At 38.9% G+C, this 26,405-nt stretch overlaps 1 protein-coding gene and 1 pseudogene across 4 annotated transcripts in view; one reads left to right on the top strand and one right to left on the bottom strand.

The window, feature by feature from the left end:
* The window catches only part of NBEAL2 (neurobeachin like 2), a 150,825-nt gene that overhangs the window by 24,955 nt on the left and 99,465 nt on the right, over positions 1 to 26,405 (top strand). For 2 of the 4 annotated variants that reach the window (XM_074197750.1, XM_074197747.1), the window contains exon 1: positions 22,136 to 26,101. The exons of the other annotated variants lie outside the window; for them this stretch is intronic. In XM_074197750.1, coding sequence (XP_074053851.1) covers positions 25,949 to 26,101 — 153 coding nt within the window. In that variant the 5' untranslated portion in view covers positions 22,136 to 25,948. Of the gene's footprint in view, positions 1 to 22,135; positions 26,102 to 26,405 lie in introns of those variants that run through there. 4 annotated transcript variants of the gene reach the window in all.
* On the bottom strand, positions 304 to 855 carry LOC141495890 (large ribosomal subunit protein eL20 pseudogene; annotated as a pseudogene).

Genomic DNA, 26,405 nt, shown 5'->3' with positions numbered 1-26,405 from the left:
CAGTGCTTTATCCATTACACCACCTAGCCGCCCCTATCAATTATTTATGTTGTTAGTGCTAGAATGACTTTATGGGTTGTTTGTTTCTTAAAATTCATCATTTCTTTTTTCTTTTGCAAAGTAATGGGGTTAAGTGCCTTGCCCAAGGTCACATAGCTAGGTAATTATTAAGTGTCTGGGGTCAGATTTGAACTCAGGTCCTCCTGATTCCAGGGCCAGTGCTCTATTCGCTAGCAGCCCCCTCATCATTTTTTTTTCTGGGTTTCCAAATAGGAACTTTATTTAAACAGATCAAATAAAACTTGTGCCTCCTTGCCTCTGCACTTAGAAGAATGTGTTGGGTCTCTCAGTAGTAAAGCGTGGTTTGTGCTGGCGACGCAGAACTCTGTGGGGCAGAGGGAACTTGATTTTGGAGTCGTGAAACTGCTTGACTGCTGGTTGGCAGCACTTGCTGGTGGGAATTTCTTCCACTTTCATGATCTGGATGGAATGGGCTTGGGCACGGTGATGGGCCCCCATATCTCGGTAGCACTGAGTGACGGCACCAGCAGTGGTCAGGTCTCTGTACTCCCTGTACATGTTGTGGGTTCTGCTCCTGGAATTGTAACGCAGCCAGATGCCAAAATTTTTCACCCTAAGAGGGGACTTTTCAAAGACCTGTCTGCAGTATATGATCTCTCCAGAAGACTTCTTCATCTTTTTCAGCTGGGACACAAAGTACCAGAATCCGAACTTTGCTACAACATGGTTAGGAGCAAAGATCTGCATGTGATAAAGAGGTGGCACTGGACTTTTGGGAGTAGGCAGGCATCTTCCAAGTACCTTGTACTCTCTTAGGGTGCCCGAGGCCTTCATGGTGCTGCCGCCTCACTCCCTGCCATCCCGCAAAAGGCCATTTATTTTTAACATTAATTTAAAAAAATTTTTGAGTTCCGAATTCTCTCCTTCCACCAACTTTTCCCATACCCACTGAGAAAGCAAACAATATAATGTTAATTATACATGTGAAATCATGTAAAACATATTTCCATACAAACCATGTTGCAAAAAAAATTAACAAAAACAACCAAGAAAAATAAAGTTAGCACAAAAAGCATACTTCATTCTTTACACAAGAGTCCATCAGTTATCTTTCTTGGATGTTAAGAGGTAGTTGGGGAGAAATATACTCTGTAAATTTTAAAGTATTGTATAAATTAGAGTTAATAATGGTGAGACCCTAAGGGTGGAATCTCAGGCACTGTGATAAGATGGTAGGAGAGAGGTCTTCCTAGTGCTTTTCACATTATATTTGTTCTGCAAATACTGTCATCTCTGGTTGCATATGCTAAGTTTTGCTTTTCCATTTATCTTTAAGATAAAATGTGAGGAAGATAAAGAGTGAGAAAGGCTCATCACTGATTCCAGATCATTGATTCTAGCCCCTTTACTGCATAGTAGAGAAAAAAGGCAGAGTTGGGGAAGTGATTTGCTTAAAATCCTATAGAGTTGGGATTCAAATCCAAGCCTTTTGACTTAAAATCCACCAGACTTAATTCCCTCAGACAGGAAAGTTTAAATTGGTGCTTGGAGGAAAAAGAGGAATGGTTGCCTGGGATTGGGGAGATTTCTTGGGAAGAGAGGAGAAAATTGGTCATGATTTCAGGAGTTTTGGGACCCCTGGAGATTTTGTGGCATAGATTTGGGGAGGTGGAGTCCAGGGAGTTTGAAAGCCTGGTTTCTTTCAGACAGGAGCTGGGCTTCTGGGGCCTCAAGGCTTAGGAAACAAAACCAGGATATGAATCCTGTGATGCAGGAGACCTGAGCAGACTTGGGGAGGGAGGAGAGAGGAAATGTTTACTGGGATAGGGCCTGGCCAGGCCCATCCTTCCTGCCCTAGACCAGCACAGACTGGCTGGAGGGCAGGAGGAAACTGGCCCTGACAACCAAACCCCTTCCATGTCCTGGGAGCTCTGAGGAGGATGGTGGAAACTTTGCCCCCTCCCCTGGTTTGAGGGGAGATGGGTCCACTTGAGATTGTAAAAATTTTACTTAAATCCATCCTCTAAAGTTAGAATTTATAAAGCAATTTCACATTTATGGAGGACATTTCATAGTTATCATATTTGATCCTCAAAACAACCCTGCAAAGTAGGTACTGCGAGGAACTGAGGAAGGAAACTGAGATTGAAAGGTGACTTGCCTAGGAGCAGTTAAAACTAGTAGATAATATTTGACTTTCTGACTTTCCAGTCCAGTGCTGTACCCTCCTAACTGCCTGGGTGATTTATTGTTTAATATGTTTTCCTTTATCAAAGCCACAGTACTCAGGGAAAAGTCAGTGGTGTTAACTGATGTGGAGGGAAGGGGATTGTTTATAGACCTAGCCCTTGGCCAGGATTAATGAGACCTGAGTCCTAGTCCTTGCTTTGCTAATAAATTGGTATGTGATCTTGGATAAATACTATTCCTCAATTTGGAATATGGGTCTTAATTTGCTCCTTTGTAAAAGATGGTGTTGGAGCAGGTGGCCTCCAGGGGAAGGTCCCTTGCAGCTCTGGGGTCTCAGGGCCAGCAATCCTGCCTTATCAAAAAGCAAACTCAAATCTTGAGTTTGCAGTGGAATCTGGATCCTAGGTCTGGTTGCTTTCTGGCCCTAACTCTAGACCCTAGCTTCTGTTGTCCAGCATTTTATTTTCTTTCCTTTCCTGTGATTCTTCCTTCTTCCTCCCTCAGGCTGGTGGGCAATTGAAGAGCAAACCTGAGCTCTTTCTCCTACCCAGTGCCCTCCCCCTACCCCCAAGAGGCAGTGATGTCACCCTCCTGGGGAGCTGGCTAGCTGTAGATACAAACCTGTTTTCCCAGTCTGGGGTGTGGCTCTTCTTGGGTGTGGAAGCAGATGGGGCTAAATCTGAGATCCAGGTGAGACCTCCTCCTCCTCCTCCCTATCCCCTACCCCATCTGTTTCTCTTTCCTTCCCTGTTCTGTTCTGCCCCTTCCCTCCCTGATGCCCCATCTCAACTGGGAGAACTTGAGATTTCTGAGTCTTACTCATATGATTCCCCACTTCTTCCAGCAGACACAGTGGAAATGGGCAAGGGGCAATGTTTTTTTTTTTTGTTTTTGTTCTCCCTCCTCCCTCCCCAAGCCCCCAAACTGGACCAAACAGGAGGGCAATTTGAAGGAACCAGGCCTTGGGATAGGAATTTCCAGTCATTTTCTACTCCTGGATTTCATGCAAATAATGAGTTCTTGATGTAATGTTTATTAAATGAATGAATTTTAGGCATTAAAGTAAATTCTTTGAGATTGTGTGTGTGTGTGTGTGTGTGTGTGTGTGTGTGTGTATGTGTATGTGTATGTGTGTGTGTGTTAGCCTTGTGGTGTGATGGAGAGAACACTGACCTAGGAGTTAACAGTAAATGTTTGTTGATTGGTTACTAGTGAGCTTTTTGACTACTGACAGGTCACTATCTAGATGACATTTCCCTCATTTGTTCTTTGATAGTTCTTTGCATGATGCCTTCCTCTGGGTTCCTCAAGAGCACAGCCTCTCTTTTGCCTTTCATAATTTATATTGCTAGGGTAATTCCTTGCACCCAGTAGGGGTTTAATAAATGTTTGTTAACTTGATAGATCTGCTTGCGGTATAAATAGCAACCCAACCATGACTTCTCATTCTCCATGATATTTGTTCATATGTTTCCTTCTTAACTAATCTATGCAACATGGTGAAGACCTTCTTCTAGGTTTTTTAAAAATTCTGTAGGTATCACTGTGCAGCCCAGCAGATGGACTATCCATCTGTTATTATTTACTCTCAATTTTTAGGACATTACCTCTTTTTTTCGTGGTGACCTATGAGTTTCCTCATCCATAAAATGTAGTTAATAATACTTTACTTCCTTCACAAGGATCTTGAGAAGAAAATTCTCTGTAAAGTTTAAAGGGCTAGAGAAATGTATGCTATAAAAATAAGAACTATGTTAATGTGAGAACTTTGAACTTGGAGGGGTCACTGCCTGGGTGGAGTTATTTGGAGGAAGGGCTTGACTTCATTCCAAGAAAGAAAGTAATTAGAAGTCTGGGGGATTGGAGAATAGTACAAGGTAGATCTCTTGTTTCTTTTGTTCAGGGTTGCACTATTCATTCATTTGTTCATTCATTTATTTCACAAACATTTATTAAATCCCACTGTGTAATGAACCATATGCCAAATTGTGTGCTTGTCTCCAAAAGAGTTACAGTAAACTGTCAGGATAAATGAAACATAGTCTTGAGATGAAAAGGTACACTTTAGTAATAACAATTTGGCAGTTATGTGGAGAAAGAATTGGAAGAATGAAACGACTTGGCAGGGAGACCAATTAAACTATTGCAATAGTCCAGGTAAAGGGTGATGAGAGCAAGGATATAGCAGAAATACAGATAACTATAACATAAAGTTACATGAGAATCATTGTTGTTGTTCAGTCATGTCCAGCTCTAGTTGGACTTATGTCCAGCTTTTGTCCATGCAGACGTTGGAGTGGCTTGTCTTTTCATTCTTCATTGTGTCCCCATTTTACAGAGGAGGAACTGAGGCAAAATAGGGATCAAGTGACTTGTCCAGCTAGTAAGTATCTGAAGTCATATTTGAACTCAGATTTTCTTGACTTCCAGTCCAGGACTCTATACCCTGCACCCCTTGTTGCCCCTAGAGAAGAATAAACTAAATGCTATGTGTGATTTAATGGGGGAAGGGGATCTTATATAGAGGAAAGATTGCTGGGTTTGAAACCAGACCACCTATGTACCAATTCTAGCTCTGCCACTTACAGAATTACAGAATTTGAAAGTTGGAAAGGATCTCAGCATTTATCTAGTCCTGCCCATATGTGAATATACTCAACAAGTGATCATCCAGCCCCTACTTAAAAACTTATAAGAAGGTGTTATTTCCTAAGCAGCCTATTCCAATTTTGAATAGCATTAATCATTAGGAATTTACTACTTTGCAACTTCCACCCATTCTGATGAAAGAACTGATTATGGTTCTGACCTCTAGAACCTAACAAAGTAAGACTAGTACCTCCACCACATGATAACTTTTATATAATTGAAGACAACTATAATGTTCCCTTAAAAGTTTAGTCAAAATTAGACATCTCCAGTTTCTTCAGTCAGTTCTTATGTGACATGGACCCCAGGCCCTTTATCATCTTGGTTGCCTTCCTCTGCATGTTTTGTTTTTCAGCTTACTAATATTATTCTTAAACCCAGAAATGAACCCAGTACTCCAACTTCATCCAAATTAAGGACAAATGAGACTATCATTATAATGGGATGATCACCTTTGAATGCTTGGAATTTAGGCCCCAAATCATGTAGCCTAAGATCAATTTGTTGGTGATTTTGCAGACTCATATTGTACTTAAATCTGTTAATATCACCATATCTTTTTAAAACAATTGCTTACTCATATCTCTCTCATCTTATATCTAATGAAGTTTTTTTTTTCCTTCTGAAGCACAAGATTTTACATTTATCTGTGCTGAAATTCACCTGATTAGATTCAACACAGCGCAAGTCTAGCATCTCAAGATCTTATTGGATTCTAACTTTGTCAATCACTGTGCTGGCTAGACCAAGTTATTGGTAAAAAATGTCAAACAGTACAGGGTCAAGCATAGATCCCTTAGGTAATTCAACATGTCAACATTTAGTAAATCTGAGTCCAACCATACCACTGTATTAATATCTAATCTGCAGCTCTCCATTCTTTCTTTCTTTCTTTCTTTCTTTCTTTCTTTCTTTCTTTCTTTCTTTCTTTCTTTCTTTCTTTCTTTCTTTCTTTCTTTCTTTCTTTTTTCTTTCTTTCTTTTGCAAGGCAATGGGATTAAGTGACTTGCCCAAGGTCATAGAACTAAGTATTAAATGTCTGAGACTGAATTTGAACTTAGGTTCTCCTGACTCCAGAGTTGTTGCTTTATCCACTGTGCTACCCAGCTGTCTTTCTCCATGTTTTCCATAATAATAGTATGAAATCATTTAAAGCTTTACTGAAATCTAGGTAAACAATATCCATAAATTCCCCCTTGGCAACTAGTGATCTTGTAAAAAAAAAGGAATGAGATTAGATATGACTTACTCTTAATGAAGCCACTTTTAAAAATTTTTAAAATATTTTTAAGGTTTTTTTTGCAAGGCAATGGAGTTAAGTGACTTGCCCAAGGCCACACAGCTAGGTAATTATTAAGTGTCTGAGGTCAGATTTGAACTCAGGTACTCCTGACTCCAAGGCTGGTGCTCTCCACTACGCTACCTAGCCAGCCCACACTGATTCTTCTTTCAACTATTTGCTAACCATCTCTTTGATGAACTATTCTAGATTTTTCCTAGCAATCAATTTCAAGCTCATTGGTCAGTAGTTTTCTGATTTTGTTCTATTTCATTTTTGAAAATTGGGACATTTGTCCTCAAATCTTTTGATATCTCTCCCATTTTCCATAGCCTTTCCAATACCTCAGAGTGACATAGAAGCCACATCTACAAATTCCTTCAGGACCCAAGGATGTAGTTTCTGAAAGTCAAGTGACTTGCAGAGGCTAGATGTTCTCTTATTATCTTCTAAATTATCTTGGGTATTGATTCTCTTATTCATTTTTGTTCTTCCATTTTGATATGTTAAAATCATGCTCATTTGCAGAGATAATAGAAATTTTTTTTATTTCTCTCTAATGTCAACTATCCCATCTACTCTCTTCTTTCATTCTTCCTTTTTACTCAATATAACTAAATAAAAATTCCCCTTTTTTATTATTTTTGGCTTTGCTCTCCAGGCTCAGTTCATTTTGAGCATTAGTATTCCTGGTACTTTTTTTTAAAACAGGATACCCTCATATTCACCTCCTGTTTTTTGACCTAGTTTCTATTTTGTCTACATTTATTTTTAAAATCTAAGTTGATTGATGAACTCCCTGTGCATCCACATTTGTCTTTTTAAACATCTTCTATTTTTAACTCCTTATTGGAGTTATTTCCCTCTTTCTCTGTCTTCAGAATTTCATTTCTTGAGGATCTCCTATCTTTCTTGGAGTGATTTTTTTCTGAAGCATTATAATCTATGTGATTATAACTGGATTTCCTCTGAACTTTTTGAAATCTGCTTTCCAAAAATCTAGAGTATAGGTCAAAATATGCCCAGATTTTCTTTTCTTCTCCATCCCATACTCTAGGATTGAGTACTCACTTCTCCCAAAGTTTCCACCATTTCATTCTTAAGCAACCAGTTCCTTTTTTGTTACTGAGAATCATAATTAGAATAGAATTTCTTCTTATTAGTTCCTTCCCTTCCGAAGGATGAAATTATCACAAAAGCAAGTTGGTGCTCTATCTACTGCACCACCTGCAACCTTGAATATAACTTCTTTTATTTTTATTTATTTTTATTTAATTTTTTAGGATTTTTTTTGCAAGGCAATAGGGCAAATTGCCTTCTTAAAATGCAATGCTAGGGGCAGCTAAGTGACAGTGGATAGAGTACTGGCCCTGGAGTCAGGAGGATCTGAGTTCAAATCCAGACTCAGACACTTAATAATTGCCTAGCTGTGTGACCTTGGGCAAGTCACTTAACCCCATTGCCTTAAATAAAAATTTTTTATTTAAAAATGCAATGCTAATCCTCAATTGTCATCTTTTAAAGGGGTAGGATAGCGGCCTCTGAGGTCTCTTTCACCTCTTGATTTATGAGCATATGACTGGAGAGCCTCTGAGATCTTCATCTGGTGAAAGTATATTCAGCCTGGGGAAAAAAGACTGGAAGGATTACCATAGCAGTCTTCTTGTATATGAAGGGCTGTCCTGTGGAGGAGGGATTAATTAGGATTAGACTCCTGTTTGACTCCAAAGGTAAATCTGGGAATAAAAGGTAGTCTCCATATTGACCATATTGACCTTATCTAGGTGATTTCCAAAAAAATCTCCCTCTGAACAATACTTCCCTATGGGTGTTATCTTTCCATTACTAGAAGGTAAACTCTTAAGGGCAGAGATTTTCTTGCTTTTTGGATTTGTGTCACTAAAATTTAGTAGAGTGCCTTGTACTTAGTAAATTTAACCTGGACATAAGGAATGCTTAGAGCTGTTCAAAAGTGGAATGGGATATATCAAGAGGTAATAGGTTCTATTTCTTTGGAATCTTCAAATAGATGCTGAATATCTACTCAATGGGATGTTATAATGACAATATCTTTTATAGATGAGTTGAACTAGAGAACTTATAAGATACCTTCTAACTCTTAAATTCTGTGATTCTTCTCTTTCTAGATCTAAGATCCTATGATCCTGTTGCATCAGCAAGTATTTATTAAGCCCTTACCTACCAGGCCATTTTGAGAGGTTCTGGTGATGCAAAGACAGAAAGGAAACAATTCTTGCCTTCAAAGAACTTTCTGGGGGGAAGTTATCACACTCACATAAGTATATGAAAAATGGAATATAAGATAATTTTGAAGGGGGGTCATTAGTTGCTGGAAGGATCAGGTTCTTATGTAAGTTTTGAAGGAAACAAGTGATTATGAGATTTGAAGGAGAGGAAGGAGTGAACTCTAAGAATGGGAAACAGACTATGCAAAAGCTTGGAATTTGTGATCTCACCCCCCGGCCCCCCAAAAATTATTTAGTATTTACCAAAAATGCATTTTGTATGTAAAGATAAATATTATTTTTCTCCACTTAACATCTCCCCCAAGAAAAACAGAATGTAAGCTCCCTGAAGGAAGGGATTGGTTTTTATTTGCTTTTCTGTCTCCAGAGCCTAGCATATTGTTGGTGCTTAATAAATGATTGTTGAATTGAAGAGGGTCAAATATAGACTTTTAGGGGAACTCACATTAAGAAATTCAGAAGAGAAAAAGGATTGTTGATGGATCACTGAAGGAGTACAGATTTAGATTTCAGAAGGCCATCTAAAATAATTCTTTGAAGATTTATACAAATTGATGCAAAGTGATGTGAGTAGAACCAGAACATTGCACAGAGTAATGACGATCAACTGTGAATAACTTAGCTATCAACTGTGAATAATTTAGCTATTCTTAGCCATATAATGATACAATGCACTTCCAAAGATTTATGTTGGAAAATGCTATCTACTTTGAGTGAAAGAATGGATGAAATCTGAATGCGGATCAGAGCATACGTTTTTACTTTTTAAATTTTTCTTGGTTATTTTTTGTCTATTTTCTTTTACAGCATGGCTAATATGAAACTGTTTTGTATAACTCCACATACATAATGTGTATCAAATTGCTTGCCTTCTGAGGAGGCTTTCAGGAGAAAGAGAAGGAGAGAATTTGGAACTCAATTTTTTAAGATGAAGGTTAAAATTTTTTTACATGAAATTGGGGAAAATAAAGTAATACAGAAAAAAATAAAAAATAGGAAAAGCAAAATAAAATAAAATAATTCTCATTTTACAGATGAGGACCCAAGACCAGAGAACTGAAGTGATTTTCCCAAGATCACACAGAGTGATATAGAACCCAGCCCCTTCTGACTTCAAAGTCACCATTCTTTTCATTTTACCATGCTGCTTCATATTCAAGTTGTTCAGAGAGATAGAAAGAGAATAAAGAAACTATATAGACCTTGAAGCATAAGGAAAAGAGACATATTGCTATTCTTAGTGCAGCAAGGTAGGTTAAAGTGAGACATCAGGAAGTAGGTTGAGAGATTTGGGAAGAATTGGGGAGGACGCCAAGGGAGATATCAGGTCCCTGTTGACACAAGAGAAGAGTTTCCTTTCCAGGAACAGAGCAGGTGACCAGATATGAAGGAGCTAAAGAGAGAGCACATGGCAGACTCATCCTTTCAAAGAAACAGGTCACTTTTCTACCTCCCTCCCATCACCAATGTCTGATGCTAGCTCAACTCCCTAAAACAGAGTGAATGAGTGTTTTGTAATCTCATAAGATACTTCCCTCAAGAAGCAAGATTAAGGAAAAAAACATAAAACTCAATAAATAAAATCTTTCTAAAAGATTCTTCCCTCAAGGAACTAATACTCTATTAGCATTTAATTTTTTTAATTTTATTATAAAAGTATGATTTCATTGAGGGGCACTTAGGTGATATAATGGTAAAAATACCTGACTGGGAGTGAAGAAGACCTGAGTTTAAATCCTGGCTTAGATACTTAATAGCTGTGCAACCCTGGACAAGAAAAATAATATTTATCTTTACATACAAAATGCATATTTGGTAAATACTAAATAATTTGGGGGGGGGCAGGGGGTGGGTGAGGGGTGAGAACACAAATTCCAAGCTTTTGCATAGTCTGTTTCCCATTCTTAGAGTTCACTCCTTCCTCTCCTTCAATCTCTTTCAACCTCAGTTTCTTCACCTGTAAAATGAGGATAATAAAAGCACTTACTACAGGCTTGTTTTGAGCATCAAATGTGATAAGATATAAAGTGCCTTGTAAATCATAACACTATATAATGCTAACTATCATTATCATTATTACTGATATTATGGAGGAGTCCTTGGTATGGAAACTACCTTTACCAATACAGATCAATTGTTGCTCTACAACTTATATATTACAGGCTCAGAAAGTTTGCATTGAGAGCTTGGGCAAGGTTGGCCCAAGGTTAAATACTCTTATGTTTCAGAAGTGAAAACTGACTCTGCTCTCCCTGATTCTAAGAACAGTTTTTTATGTGCTATAGTTTTCTTTCTGAGTAGTGGTTTTGCCCTAGTAAGAATTTGCTGAGGCCTGCAAGATTGGGATGGTTGGTTTTAAAGATGCTTCACTGCTCATCCAGGACAAGTGGGTTGAGATAGGTGTGACTGGCTGTCTCCAGTCTCCATGGCTGGACCATCCCCATCAGAGTTGAGTCAACATGGAAATTGGTTCAATTTTTTGGAGTAAATACTCTTTAGTCATCATCTTGATCCAGTACCCTGGAAGGCAGCTACTTCTTAGTTATGCTGTCACTTGACCATCTTAACTTTATATTTTCTTCTTTGGGAAAAAATATGAAACAATAAGGAGTGGGATAGTATCTATTAACTTGTGTTTCTTTGGGTGGAGTGGCAACGTTTCTAGAGATTTCTAAGCACTTTACACAGTGTTTTCTATTTCTGTTCTTTTGTCTCTACCAGGAGAAATCAGCAATGACTCTATATTTACATGAGGAAATATCCCAAGTGGGAAAACATCATATGATGTGGAGGCTTCAATTTTAATTCATCTAACAGTGATCAAGCAGCTTTCTTGTGCATAGAGAGCTTTGTGCTAAGAGAAATACAAAGTTTAGATGAGATTCAGATTCCTTATGTAGGAAGAGGGATGAGATGCAAAGTAATTCTAGTGTCTACTATGGGTTAAGTGCCTTAGAAGGGGCCTGAATATGCTAGGAAGCCATATGGCTGGGGACAGTAGGTGTGGATGTTTGGAATGAGGAAAGAAGTCACAGGGCAGTCACCTAAGATCTTGGGATAATAAAAATGCAAGCTCCAGTGTCATAAAGGTGAGGAAGAGATCCAAACAAAGAGCTTCAAAGGTTTCTTGGAAGAGATGAGACCTTAGCTAGATCTGGAAGGAAGGGGACTTTTTTTTAATTGGATTGACTTTGAATGCCAGTTCCCACTGAGATATTAGCCAAGTCAACTTTGGGCTATATGTACTGTTTTTCTGTAAGCAGGGAGCTAGACTAGGTCATCTCTAAGGTCCTTCCAGCTCTAACTACTGTGATCCTGGATGATAAGGCTAGATTGAAGACTATGATAGGAACATTCCATGTACTGGGAAATCAAAGACTAGTTTTCCTAGCAGATACTTGAGGTCCAAGGCCCTTAGTGTTTGAAGGAAGGAGTGGGTTCAGGAGGAAACAAGGGTCTCCATAAAAGGAGAGAACTCCTTGTGGTTCTGGCCAAACCTCAGCCCTCAGGAATTCTACCTTATTCTCCTTCACTCCCATTCTAGCTTGGCTCCTTACCACCTTTGTGACTGTAGACAGGTTACTCTTTTTTTCTGGGAGTCTTTTTCCTCATATTTAAAATAAGGAGATTGTACTAGATCTGAGGTATCAAACTCACTCACAAACCAGAATTTCTTAGAATAACCTGAACTAGATTAAAACATAAATGGGAAACATTTAACAAAATAAAGCAAAATAGAATATACTATTTGTTTGGTTGTTTTTCAGTCTTGTGTAATACTTTGTGACCCCATTTGAGTGTGTTTTTTTTTTTGCAAAGATCCTGGAGGGGATTGCCATTTTCTTTTCCAGCTCATTTTACAGATGAGTCAATTAGAGTTAAATGACTTGCCAGGAGTCTCACAGCTAGTAAGTGAATGAGGCTAGATTTGAACTCTGGAATGTCTTCCTGACTCCAGGTTTAGCATTATAACTATTGCGCCACCTAGCTGTCCCCATAATACAACATAGATAATGTTAATTTGTAGTTTTCTAAGTCTTGTTTCTATATGAATTTGACACCACCAGATTAGATGATATCTAAGCTTCAACTCAGATAAGAACCAGACAAAAATAGAAGATAAAACTGTATAAAAGCAAAATATATAAAACCTTGGGGAGCCATGGCTTGGCTCTCACTAGCAGTGTCCAGGCAGAGGCAGAAATGATAACTTATTCAAAGTAGTAGCTATCTAGATGACTAAATGACCTCAGGACTCATTTTGGAATGTTGGTATTCTGAGATTTTGTGATCCTATGATTTCTCTTCCTTTCCCCCAAACCACTTCAGCTTGCTTTATGGCCAGAGAGAAGGGATCAGTTGGTGGGTATTGAGGTCAGAGAGGGGCCTTCTCATTCCTGAATTCCACCCTCCTCAAAAAAACAAACAAAAAAAAAAAACCAAAGCAAAAAACCAACAATCTCTTTTTTTCCCTGATTATATACAATGATTTGTTTTCCAATTATATATAATAGTAGTTTCTTCCTATCATTTTTATAAGGTTTTGAATTTTACAATTTTCCCCCACCTTCCCTTCCCTCCCCTCTCACTCTCACAGAAGGCAATCTAATAATCTTTAAATTGCTTTCATGCTATGCATTGAACAAAATTGAATGTGTTGAGAGAAAAAAAAATATCCTTGAGGAAGAAGTACAGTATTAGAGATAGCAAAATTATGTAGTATCTAAGACAACTTTAAAAAAAATTGAAGGTAATAATTTTTGATCTTTGTTTAAACCCCACAGTTCCTTCTCTGGATACACATGGTATTCTCCATAACAGATACCCTAAAATTTCCACTGATTATTGCACTGATGGAATGAGCAGGTCCATTAAGGTTGATCATCATCCTCATGCTGTTGTTAGAAGAACTCATGTTCTTCCAGTTCTCCTCACTTCGCTCAGCATCAGTTCATGCAAGTCTTTCCAGGCTTCTCTGAAATCCCATCCCTCTGGATTTCTAATAGAACAATAGTGTTCCATAACATACCTATACCACAGTTTGTTTAGCCATTCCCCAATTGATGGACATCTCCTTGATTTCCAATTCTTTGCCACCACAAATAGTGCTGCTATGAATATTTTTGTACAAGTGATGTTTTTACCCTTTATCATGATCTTTTCAGGGTATAGCCCAGTAGTGATATTGCTGGATCAAAGGGTATGCACATTTTTATTGCCCTTTTAGCATAATTCCAAATTGCTCTCCAGAAAGGTTGGATCAATTCAGAGTTCCACCCACAATGCATTAGTATCCCAGATTTTCCACATCCTTTCTAACATTGATCGTTGTCATTTCTGGTCATTTTGGCCAATTTGAGAGGTGTGAGGTGAGTTACTTTAATTTGGATTTCTCTAATCAGCAATGATTTAGATCACTTTTTCATCTGACTATGGATTGCTTTGATTCCTTATCTGCAAATTGCCTTTTCATATCCTTTGACCATTTGTCAATTGGGAAATGGCTTGAAAAAACCAACAATCTTAAGACTCAGCCTATTGCCCAATCAAAAAGCTCCTATTCTATTTTCTGAGCCTTGCTCCCAGTTAATGTAGCCAATGTTAATGTATTACTCTTTTCCAGGCAAAGACTTTGCATCTTAACTGTGGTCTTCAGAAAGGATTAAAAGGGAGATGGATGAATTTCTTCTTGAGAGGGGCAATTTAGTGAGAGACCTTGGGGGTAGGTGGTTTCCTTTTGGGTGCTTTTTCCCTGTGCACATTGAAAGCAGATGTTCACACCTTTTGTTGAGACTGACTCATAAACCTGGCATGAGCAGGGTGGTGGAGAAACAGCATATAGATTTTTGGAGGCAGAGGACCTGGGTTCAAATCTCAAATCCACTATTAGGAAAGAAAGGACCTTACTTTTCAAGATTGTGAGTCTTTGAGAGACAGTGTAGTCTAATTCTTTGATTTTATAGATGAGGCATTAGAACTCCAGAAGGGTAAGTCCTTTACCCAAGGTCATGTAAGTAAGAAGTAGCAGAACCATGATTTGAGCAGGTTTCAAACTTGCTACCTGTGTGACTTTAGGTCATTTAAGCTCTGAATCTCATTCTTCTCTGAAAAGATGTCTGTAACAGTGGATTAGATGCTCTCAAAAGCCCCATCAATTATGATAATCATTCATGCCCACATCTCCCTTTCTCTTTCAATGAAATGTGGGATTAGGATTCCTTTGAATGTGTTGCAGTGGAGGCTAGAGGTTACATCCTCTCAGAATCAAAGTGAAGATGAATGAATGAATGGACATGCAGATGGAAGGGACTTGGGAATGTCTGTAGAAGTGAACTGAAGAGGAAGCCACTTACAGTGACTGGAGGAGGGAGGGAGAAGGGAAAAAAAATCCTAGCAGGGAAGTCTAGAAACTTGGGTTCTAGCCTTGCTACTCATCCTCTACCTAGGGAGGATCAGTTTCTTATGTGAACTTCAATTTTTTTTCTATCTATAACAAAGTTATGGGTGAGACTAGAACAAGATAATCTTTCCTTTTTTTTAGAATTTTTGCAAGGCAGTGGGGTTAAGTGACTTGCCCAAGGTTACACAGCTAGCTAATTATTGTTAGTGAGGTCAGATTTGAACTCAGGTCCTCCTGACTGCTGGGCTGGTGCTCTATCTGCTGCACCAACTCACTGCTCCAGAACAAGATAATCTTTAGAGGCTTTTCCAGCTGACAGACACAGTTCTGGGATTCCTGTTGCCATTGTTCTGACTGCCCTCCCCAAAAAGATTCCATCAGAGACATCTTGAGAAGATGATTTAACTTCTTTGGGCCTTGGTTTCCTCATGTGTAAAGTGTGGGGAAGTGTGAGCTAAGTAATCTTTTCTAGTCCTAAATCCTACATGATGATTTCTTCCCCTTTTCCCTTTTGGAAGAGTTACCATGGCATCCATCCCAGGGGTGGGGATTGAAGCTGAGGGTTGTCATGGAAACCAATATTTGGGGGGGTGGAGATCAGGTAATCCCAAAAGTTGCTATGACAACTGTTTCTGGGATAGAGTGAGGAATTCTGGAGATTACCATGGAAACTGATAAAGAGTTAGGAGAGTTCTGAGGTTACCATAGAGACTCCAGAGGGTAATCCTAGGAGTTGCTGTGGAGACAGGGGGGAGAGTGAATTCCAGTGGGTTGTCATGGAGGCCAGGAAGGCTTCATTCAAGCTGAAAGGTCCCAATTGTCTTTCCCACACTTCCCTTTGGATTCCTTGTGTCCCTAGCAGGTGTGTGAGAGAGACATTTACTAGACTCTCGAAGCCTATATTCTTGTATCTGAGCTGTGAAGTGCTTGGGAGGAAGCTATGAAGGTCATTGCATTGTAAATTCCTTCGAGCTTGTCCCTCCTCTTTACCCAAGGAGAAGCTGGGCTGAAGATTGTGTCTCACATACAAAAAGGAAGTACCATGTGGCTCCTCCTTCAGTTGCTTAAAATTCTGAAGGACACCTTTATTTTTTTTTTCATTGAAACCTTAGAATCCGTAGCTAGCTCTTTCTCCTGGATCCAGGCAGTAATATTCAAGGCCAACACAGGCAGAGTTAATCACTGACATTTTTCTTAGATGTTTCCTGAGAAGAATCTACATACTTCCTTGGAGTAGCACATTCTAACATTTTGTGGTCTGGAGGTTTGACTTAACTTCTGACCTCTCTGCCTCTTATTGCAACACATATCTATCTCCTCTCCCTTCATCCCCTGGGGCAGCTGCCCTCCCCCCTTTTATCTAGGGCATCAAATTAGCACACCTTAGATTTGGCAGGGACCTTAGAGATTATATATGCCAACCTCATAACTCATGCCAGAATTTCTGCTCTAGCATCCCTATCACATCCAGCCTCTGCTCTGACAGTGCTGGGGGGGGGGGGTAGCTCATTTCCTTTTGAAATAGCCCATTCCTTTGTTAGGTGATGCTCATTGTTGTTTTTTTTAAATTCTTATTTTAAGCTGAAATTTACATTCCCTGTATCTTCCATCTGTTATTCCTTGTTCTATACCCTGAGATAAGCAGATCAAAGTCTGTTCTCTCTTTTCATATATAAAATTCAAAAATTAAGGGCAACTGTATCATGTCTCCCTCAAAGTCTTATCTGCTATAGTTTCTTCAGCTAGTACTATTATCATCTGCAGTGCCCACCCCATCCTGATCACCCTTGCATGGCCTGTTAATTCAAAATATGGGATCAAAGACTGGACATAGCATTAGATGAGATCTGACAATACAATGGACAGCACGTTTATTTAGATTTTTTCAAGGCAATGGGGTTAAGTGGCTTGCCCAAGGCCACCCGGCTAGGTAATTATTAAGTGTCTGAGGTTAGATTTGAACCCAGGTACTCCTGACTCCAAGGCCGGTGCTTTATCCACTGCGCCACCTAGCCACCCCACTACACCACCTAGCCGCCCCATGACAGCATGATTATTACTGTCCAGTTCTAGGTATGCTCCTTCTCATGATTTAATCTAAGTCTACATTAAGCTTTTAAAAAATTTTTTGTTTTTAAAGTATTTGATTTTGTTTGAATAAACCTGCCAGATCATTTTCATATATCTTGCAATACTGATGGTTTAAATTTAAAGGAAGGCATTTACTTTTATAGAATCTATTATTCTTTTTAAAATCTTAATAGTATTTATTTTTTCCAATTACATGTAGAAATAGTTTTAAACATTTTTGTAAAATTTCCTCCCTTCCTCAAGACAGTAAGCAATCTGATATAGTTTATACATACATAATCATGTTAAATATAAGCACCTACTATTCTTTTTTTATTTTTGTAAGGCGTTGAGGATAAGTAACTTACCCAAGGTTACACAACTAGTAAGTATCAAGTTTCTGAGGTCAGATTTGAACTCAGGTCCTCTTGACTCCGGGGCCAGTACTCTACCAATGGACTACCTAGCTGTCCTTCAACATCTATTATAATATATATGTTATATATATTATAATAATAAATGCACATTTCTGTGCTTGGTAATGGGGATTCAAAGATGAAAACAAAATGATTCCTGTCCTCAAAAAGGTTATAGTCTACTGGTGTACTAAAACATGTAAACCAATTTGTATATTTCAAGATAGATTATAATGAAAGTAAAGGAGAGATCAATCAGAAGTGCTATAGGAACATTTGAAAATCATTTTTAGCTGTGGAAATCAGAGAAGACTTGATTGAAGAGATGACACCTGAGATCAACTTGGAAAGAAAAGGATTTCCTTTTTTTTTAATTCTGAAATTAATGAGTACTAAATAAAGTGAGATTTTTTAACTAGTCAAGATAAAGAAGGCTCACAATCCAGTTCTTGGGAAATAATCTGAAATTCATGAAGGAAAGAGAAGACAGAATGAGATCAAGGAGCGGTAAGTCCAGTTTGGCTAAAATAGAGAATTTGTCAAGGGAAAAGACAAGTTGGAACCCAATTGGAGGAGAGGGTGTTACCATGCTAAGGAATTTCATTTTTTTCTATTGGTATTTAGGATCCACTGGGAGTGACATGGTCGGACCTTTATGTGAGGAAGATTATTTTGGCTGCTACATGAAAGATGAATTAGAGGGATAAGAATAGAATCAAATGGAATAGTTAGGAGATTATTATAATGGCTTGTGTATGATGTATGAAACCTAAACTAAGGTTAAGAGGAGGCAACAGATACTGAGAATATTTCAGAGTTAGAAAATAGAGGAGGAAGGGAAGAGTCAGAGATAACTTTGGGTGACAAGAAAGGATGGTGGTGCCATCAAAACAGTATTAGGGATATTGGGAGAAAGGGCATATTCAGGGGTGGGAAGATGATTAATTCAGTTTAGGACATGTTGAGTTGTAGGTGATAGAATGGTAAGGTTGAAGATCTAGATCAGAGGTCAAGAGAGAGTAGAATTGGGGCTTGAATTTTGGGGTCATTTGTAAAGTAGTAGTTTAATTTATAGTTATTAATAAGATTGACATGGGAGAAAGTACATCAAGAGGGCAGAGCCTTGGAGAACATTTGTCACTAGGGAGTAGAACTACAGTATTGAATTATTGAGGAAAACTAAGAAGATGTAGTCAGATGGATAGGAGAAGTAGAAGTCAAGGGAAGATACATTATTTAGTCAAGAGACCTGATCAACAGCCTTTTCTGTCATCAGGCCAATTCTTAAATGCTACATAGGATAGTCAGAAAGAGCACTTTTCCATACAAGAAAAGTATACGTTAAATTTGTAAACTGGACTGAAAATTCTTTCCTCCCAGTATTTATTTGTTAATCAACTTTCCCAGGGGATAGTTGAGTTTGTTCTGAATCTTATCTAATTATACTTTCATCCAACCTAGTTTTCTTCATATTTGTCCACAAAATGTGATAAAAGACATTGTTAACCTTTTTTGCTGAAATACAGACACATTTAACAATAAACATAGATAACTTTTTTTTTTAGTTTTTTGCAAGGCAATGGGGTTAGGTGGCTTGCCTAAGGCCACACAGGTAATTATTAAGTATCTGAGGCCAGATTTGAACTCAGGCACTCCTGACTCCAGGGCTGGTGCTCTATCCACTGCCCCCCAATAACTTTTTTTAAAAAATTTATTTATTTATTTTTGAATTTATAATTTTTCCCCTAATCTTGCTTCCCTTATCCCCTACCCCCCACAGAAGGCAATTTGATAGTCTTTACATTGTTTCCATGCAATACACTCATCAAAACTGTGTTGAGAGAGATCATATCCTTAAGGGGAAATATATATATATATATATATATATATATATATATATATGTATATGTATGTATATATATATATAATAGCAAAATTATATGATAACTTTTTTTTCTTTTAAATTTAAATTAAAGGTAATAGTCTTTGGTCTTTGTTTAAACTCCACAATTCTTTCTTTGAATATAGATGGTATTCTCCATTGCAGATACCCTAAAATTGTCCCTGATTGTTGCGCTGATGAAACAAGTAAGTCTATTAAGGTTGAGTGTACGATGTTCTTCTGGTTCTGCTCACAAAGATAACATTTTAAAACAAAACCAATGCGTAAGGATCCTCATGAATAGATTTTTTTGTTTTGGTTCAGTCGTTCAATTGTGTACAACTTTTTGGGTTTTTCTTGGCAAAGATACAAGAGTAGTTTGCCACTTCCTTCTCCAGCTCATTTTACAGATGAGGAAACTGAGGTAGAGTTAAGTGACATACTCGGCGCCATGCAGCTAATAAGTGTCTGGGGTCAGATTTGAACTCAGGAAGATAAGACTCTGCACTCTATCCACTAGGCCACCAATGAAATCCTTGGTCTGGTTCAAAATATTTTGAGTCTCAGATCTTTTCAAAAAAGGCTATAACTAATTTTGTGAACCTATGCTGGCTCCTCGTGATCACTAGGTTGCTACTTTTTAAATTATTCACAAATCATTTATTCAGTTCTTGAGTTTTGGAATTTTTGGGGTGACTAATAGGAAACATGCTGGCAAAATGACTTGCTCAGACTCAAAAATTTAGGAAATGTCAGAGTTAGGATGTAAGCTCAGGTTTTCTGACTCCCAGTAGTCTTGGGTAGTGTTGTTGGTTCCCCACCCCACTACTCCATACTACCTCCTGGGGGAGAGATAGGAAAAGAATCAGATGTGGTTGAAGTCCTCAGTGAGCTGCCACATAATTAAGGAGACTTAAGTCACAAGTGAAATAAAGAACTACCATATTTCCCCATGTATAAGATGCACCTTAATTTGGGGGCCCTAAATTTGAAAAAAAATGTATTACATAAAGTTATTGAAATCAAGTTTTATTCATCATGAAATTTCAGGATCTTCTGCTCCTAGCTTTCAGGCATCTTTTGGGCAAGTCTGGTACATGTATGTATACTTAGTCCATTCCATTTTCATGAACCTGAAGCATCAGTTGTATCTTCCTTTGAAATCAGTGACTTCTTGTTCATCAGCAATTTTTCTGCCCTCCTGCTGAACCATCTTTGTGGATACAGGAATCCTAACTGCTCTTTGCTCTTCAGTCCATCTCTTCAGTTCTCTGACTCAGGTCATTTGGCTGACTTGCCTCTCATAGCCTTTTGCTGGGGTGTTTTCAACAGTGTTTCTTCTACCTGTAGCCTGTCTTGGATTGTTTGCTCAGTTGGAGGAGACTGACATTCAGCAGCACAATTTCCATTCCCTTTTGCAAACTGGATCACTTTTAACTTGGACTCAGCACTGTATGAAAATCACATCTGAGCCATTTCTGGGCAGAACGTGGCAAAACATAACCTAATATACTGACAATGAATGCGTAACAATGAGCTCAAAGACAACAATCACAAAAAAGTGGGAAATGCAAGTAAAAAAAATCTGCAACCACTGAATAAGATGCTCCCAGTTTTTAGACCCCCAAATTTTTTGAAAAAGGGTCTGTCTTATACATGGAGAAATATGGTATATATTGTATGCTCAATATCAGCGAAGACTTTGAAGTTGTTTGGGAGGAAGAAGGAGAGTTTATTGCAGGTTATAGTTTCTACTTTTTCTTGACTTCTTTTATCTAAATCATTCTTTCATAGGCTCCCTGACTAATGTTGACCCTTTGAAGGACTCTTCTTTGGTCATAGATCTAGTCATAAATTCCTCTGCTCAAAATTCTTCAGAGATTTCCTATTTGCCTGGAATTGAAGGTTCTCCTGAATCTCAAGTTTTCTTAACTTTTCTAGCCCTATTTTATAGAACCATACACTCTGAGTTGAGAGCACCTCCAGAGAATGACTAGTTCACAACATACCTGAACAGAAGTCCCTTTTGTAGGATCCCTCAAAAGTGACAACCCAACTTCTAGCTGAGAACTTCTAGTGAAAGCTTCTTAAGTTGCTGCCCTTTGTGTATTCTCTGTTCCAGTCAGACTAGATGTTCTCTTGAACATGCCTCATGTTCTCTTCTGAGTTTTTATTTATGCTATTCTCTGCTGCTAAAATGTTCTTCCCTCCTTCCCTTTTCCCTGTTAAAATTTGCCTCATCCTTTGCAACTCAGCTCAGATGTAATCACTTCCAGGAAACCTTCCTAATTTACTCTAACCTTAATCAACAATGAGCTAGGACTTCACATAATTTTTAGCTTGGACTTTTCTAATGTACTTTTCCAGTATCATTTTATATCATATAATAGTTGCTATATATGTGTGATCTCTGGTACTTTGTGCTGAAGACACATTTAAGGAGTGCTTGTGACTTTTATCATCTGTATTTGGGGTCCAGTGACCTTGTTGGCATTTGACTGGACAAATTTGGTGAGGAGTTAGATCAGGAGCAAAACTGAGAAGAGAAGAGTCATCATACCATGGAGAAAGGTCTGAGTCAGTTTGAGGACTGTCTTCAAGTTTCCCTTTTCTCCTAGAGTTAGGGTTGATCATTTCATTCTATGTCTTTACTGATAGACCAGGAGAAACTGAGATTAATTTACAATTCATCAGACATTAATTTCACACCTACTAAATGCAAAATCTTGGCTTTCTTCAATTCCTACCATGTACAGGAATTCATTTATGATTACCCTTAATTCTAGTGCCCTCCCCCTCCAATTTAGTATATATATATATATAATATATATATTATATATATTTTATATATACATGTTTATCTATTTATGTATAATTTATTTAGATATATAAAATGTTATATAAATTAATTATATATAAATAGGAAAAGCAATATATTTGTATATAACTTTATTTATAGTTGCTTACATGTTGACTCCATTAGACTGGCAGCTAGGTGGTGCAGTGGATAGATCACTGACCTTGGAGTCAGGAGGTCAGGAGTTCAAATGTAGCCTCAGACACTTGACTCTTACTAGCTGTGTGATCTTGGGCAAGTTACTTAACTCTGATTGCCTCATATCCAGGACCATCTTCAGTCACCCTGACCTATTACTGGCCACTGGATTCAAATGACTGGAGGAGAAAATGAGACTGGTAACTTAGCACAGCACAGCCTCACTCAAATCTACTTCATGTGCTTGTCATGGCATCTCCTCCCTGATGCTGTGGCCTTCTTTAAAAATGAAAGACAAACATTATTAGATTGTGAGCTCCTTGAGGACCAACTTCTCTTTTTGCATCCCCAACATTACCAAACACATAGTAGACTGTTAATAAATATTTATTGACTAAGTGACCAGGGGAGAGATAAAATTTAGATGGGACATGTCCCCTTCCACAAACAGATTCCTCTTGACATGAAAATTGAGGCCATTCATTATGACCTTCCTCTTCTCTTCATCTTAGATACCTTGTCATCATCTCCCACTCTCTACTCCTTTTCCCTAACCCCTGATAATTAGGTGGCCCGACCTCTTTGCAGAATCTAACTGATCCCACCTCCTCTTGTCTTATCCAGTAGATTTCAACCTCAGTCATCGCTGCCCCTCTAATATTAAACTTCTCCCTCTTTTCTGGCTCCTTTGCTCAATATACAAATCTTGTCCATACTTTTAAAAAAAAGCATTCATTAGACCCTTCCATCCTTTCAAGCTATATTGTCTTGTAGGTTTTTGCAAGGCAGTGGGGTTAAGTGACTTGCCCAAGGTCACACAGCTAGGTAATCATTAAGTGCCTGATGCTGGATTTGAACTTGGGTACTCCTGACTCCAGGGTTGGTGCTCTATTCACTGGGCCACCTAGCTGCCCCTATTACTGTCTTATAGTTCTCCCTTTTTCAACCTCTTGAAAAATTGTCTATATGTGTTGCCACTATTTCTTCACATTTTTGCCTTAACCTTAGTCATCTGGTACATGACCACATCACTCAACTGACACTGCTCTCTCCAAAGTTACCAATGGTTTCTTGATTGTCAAATCTGATAGTATTTTCTCAGTTCTCATCCTACTTAATCTCTGTACTGCATTTGATATTGTTGGCCTCTCTCTTCTGTTGGAAATTCTCTTATCTCTCTCTCTCCTAGTTCTCTTCCTACCTGTCTTCTTTCTTTATTATTATCCTTGTCATATGCACAATTGTAGGTGTTCCTCAAGGCTCTGACATGTTGCATTTCTTTCCTCTACACTCTTTCAATTAGTCATTTGTCTTCTTTGAATTTAATTGTCATTTCTATTTGGTTGACTCAAAAATCTATCTAATCAGACCTAGTCTCTCTCATGAATTTTAGTCCTATTACACCAACTGGACATTTTGACTTAGGTATTGTGGAGACATCTCAAATTCAACATAACTAAAACAGAACTCATTTTCCCTTTCCCCAAAATCCACCCAAAATTACGTTTTTTTGTTGAAGGACCACCATTCTGCTAGACTCCTACATTAGTAATCCTGGCATCATTTTCTCATCAGACCCTCTTACGTCACATATCCAATTTGTTGCCAAATTTTGCTATTTCTACCTCCACAGTATCTCATAAATATTCTAGTCACAAAGCTGACATTTTAGTTCAGGTTCTTTCTAACTTCAATGTACATTATTCTCCTTTCTGCATTTTGGCTTCAAACATGACTCTATATCTCCTTTCTCAGTGACTTTGAACTGACCATCATCCACACCTGGAAGCCAGGTAATCTTCACTTCAGTGTCATAGAATCTTTCCCTTCCTTTAGGACACCATTCAAGCACCTTTCCTACACTGCAGAATATTTTTCTTCCTCACCTCAAATGTTAGTGCCCATCCACCCTAAACTACCTCTTATTTATTATGTAGATACTTTCTCTGTTTATAGAATGTCAACATCATTCTTTATTTCCCCAGAGGCCTGGCACATTGTAGTCCATTAACAAATGTTTTCTGATTGATTGAGCAAGCTTATTGGAAAGGAGACAATGTTTGATTTAACAAACCCTGAGCAACCTGTGAGATTAATAACCAGAGCCTGATGCTGGGGCAAAGATGATAATATGGATCCTCTGCTCTCATGAAGCTCCCAGTCTATTAGGAAGATGACACTATTAGACATTATTCCAGACTATTACTCAACAAAGGGATTGTACTAAATGATCTGAACTTTGCTATAGCTCTAAGTAAATGAACATATGTGTATATGTGGTCCACACAAACATATTCAGAGAGACAGATGTGTTGTCTTATATCTTCTGTATTAAGTGTATGTCCTGCTGCTGTCTCAAGATTTATGTGTCAAGGAGTCTGGGTGACTTGGAAGGTTGCAGGTTCCTAAGTCTTCCCTGTGTTTTGCATCTGCTTTGTCTGTGTCTTTGCCTCTATCTGAGGCTTAACTGTACTTCTAACATTTATGCCTGCCTGAGGCTTCTGGTCTAGAATGAGCTATGAGTCTCTCTGAATTTGTGTATATATGACTGAGAATTGGGACTTTATGCCATTAACTTTATGCCCTGGAGATCCCTGCATCTGGACCTCACACAATAGTACTACTTTAATATCTAGTTCAGTATTTCCTCTGGGCAGATGGTCAGCCATATCTCAAGGCTCAGAAGCCTGACTTCCCAAACCTTGGCTTTCTTGCATTTTTAGCTGTACTGTCCCTGCTCTGAGTCAGGGAGGGGCAGAGCCTTGTGGTCCTTCCTCCCTGGTTCAGAGGATTATAGGATTTGAAGCTAGAAGGTAACTTAGAGATCAGCTATTTCAACCATCTAATTTTTATAGATGTAGAAACTAAAGTATAGAATAGGGAACAGACTTGCCCAAGGTCACATAGATAATAACAGCAGAACAGGGATTCAAACGTAGGATCTCTGATTCCAAATCCTATGTTCTTTTCCAATACACCATGTTGCTTTTGGGTATTGATGAACCTAAGAGGATGGGGGACATTAATACTGGACTTTGTGGAAGCCTAAGAGGGAGCTTGGGAGAAACTGAAATATGGCTAGTATGGAATTGGGGGTGTAGCAGGAAATAATAATAACTTTAATTTCTACAGAAATTGCTTCATGACAAACCGATGAAATGGGGCAAGGATTATAATCCCCATTCAACAAAGGAAGAAATTGAGGCTCAGACTAAAATAAAATGACATGTCACCTTGCAGGGATTGATGCAGTTTTGATGAACAGGAGATTTGAGCCCAGGTCTTCCAAATCCATGGTGACAAGTTTTCTTAATTTTAGACTATGATTAGATAGTTTTGGAGAGAATCAGGGTCTCTATCCCTTTTACCCCTAACTCCGCCTCCCCTTCCTCCTTGGCAGGGCCCTAAGCTGTTTTTCTGGCTTTCTGGGCGAGATTGGACAAAGCCTAGTGATGACACTATAGCAAGGGACATCCTGAACTTTGGAGGGGTGTCCCACCCTCCCCAGGGTGAGAAGGGAAAAAAGTAGGCGGGCAGTACCTGTCCTGCCCCCCCCCCTCACCCCAGGCCAGGCCTCCTCCCCTAAGGTAGGGCGGGAGGCTAGGCCAGCCTGCATGGGGTGTGGGAGAAAGCAAAGCAGGTTTCCTCACTTCCTCTACCGCTCCCAAGCAATAGCTAGAGGGAGGCAGCCTGAACAGCAGCTGGTGGTGGGCCCCTGTGTGTGTGTGTGTGTGTGTGTGTGTGTGTGTGTGTGTGTGTAGGGGGACACATCGTTGAACATGCTCACCACCTCCTGCCTGACCCCTTTCCCTGGCCCTGATGATGGGAGGATCCCCCAGGCAGTGGATGGCAAACCTCACCTGGGTCAGAATCGGAAAGACAAGCCTCGGGGGCAAGGACATTCAGATAGTGTGGATACCCAGGATGTGGAGGTGAGACTGAGATGAAAGACTGGAGAGGGGGAGGTAAGGAGACCAGACATTCACAATCCAGGCATACCTCCCCCTTGGAAGGAAGGAACTGGATACCGAATATCCTCCTTGGGGGAACATGGGACAAGAGAGAAGATGTGATGGGGCCGGCAAAGCCTGGGTTTCTAGTGACTGGTTGTGAGCTGTGGTGATCCTGGAGGGTGTGAGCAGTGATTACCTGATCTGTGTGTGAGTTGTCTAGATATAGGGTCCTTGTAGACATGATGGTTATGGTGTGTCTTTGGTCATATCTGGTTATACTGTC

Source organism: Macrotis lagotis, chromosome 8 (assembly GCF_037893015.1).
Source record: "Macrotis lagotis isolate mMagLag1 chromosome 8, bilby.v1.9.chrom.fasta, whole genome shotgun sequence".
Classification (NCBI taxonomy): Eukaryota; Metazoa; Chordata; class Mammalia; order Peramelemorphia; family Peramelidae; genus Macrotis; species Macrotis lagotis.
Note: the sequence above shows the minus strand (reverse complement) of the source record. Positions and strands in the feature narration are given on the sequence as shown.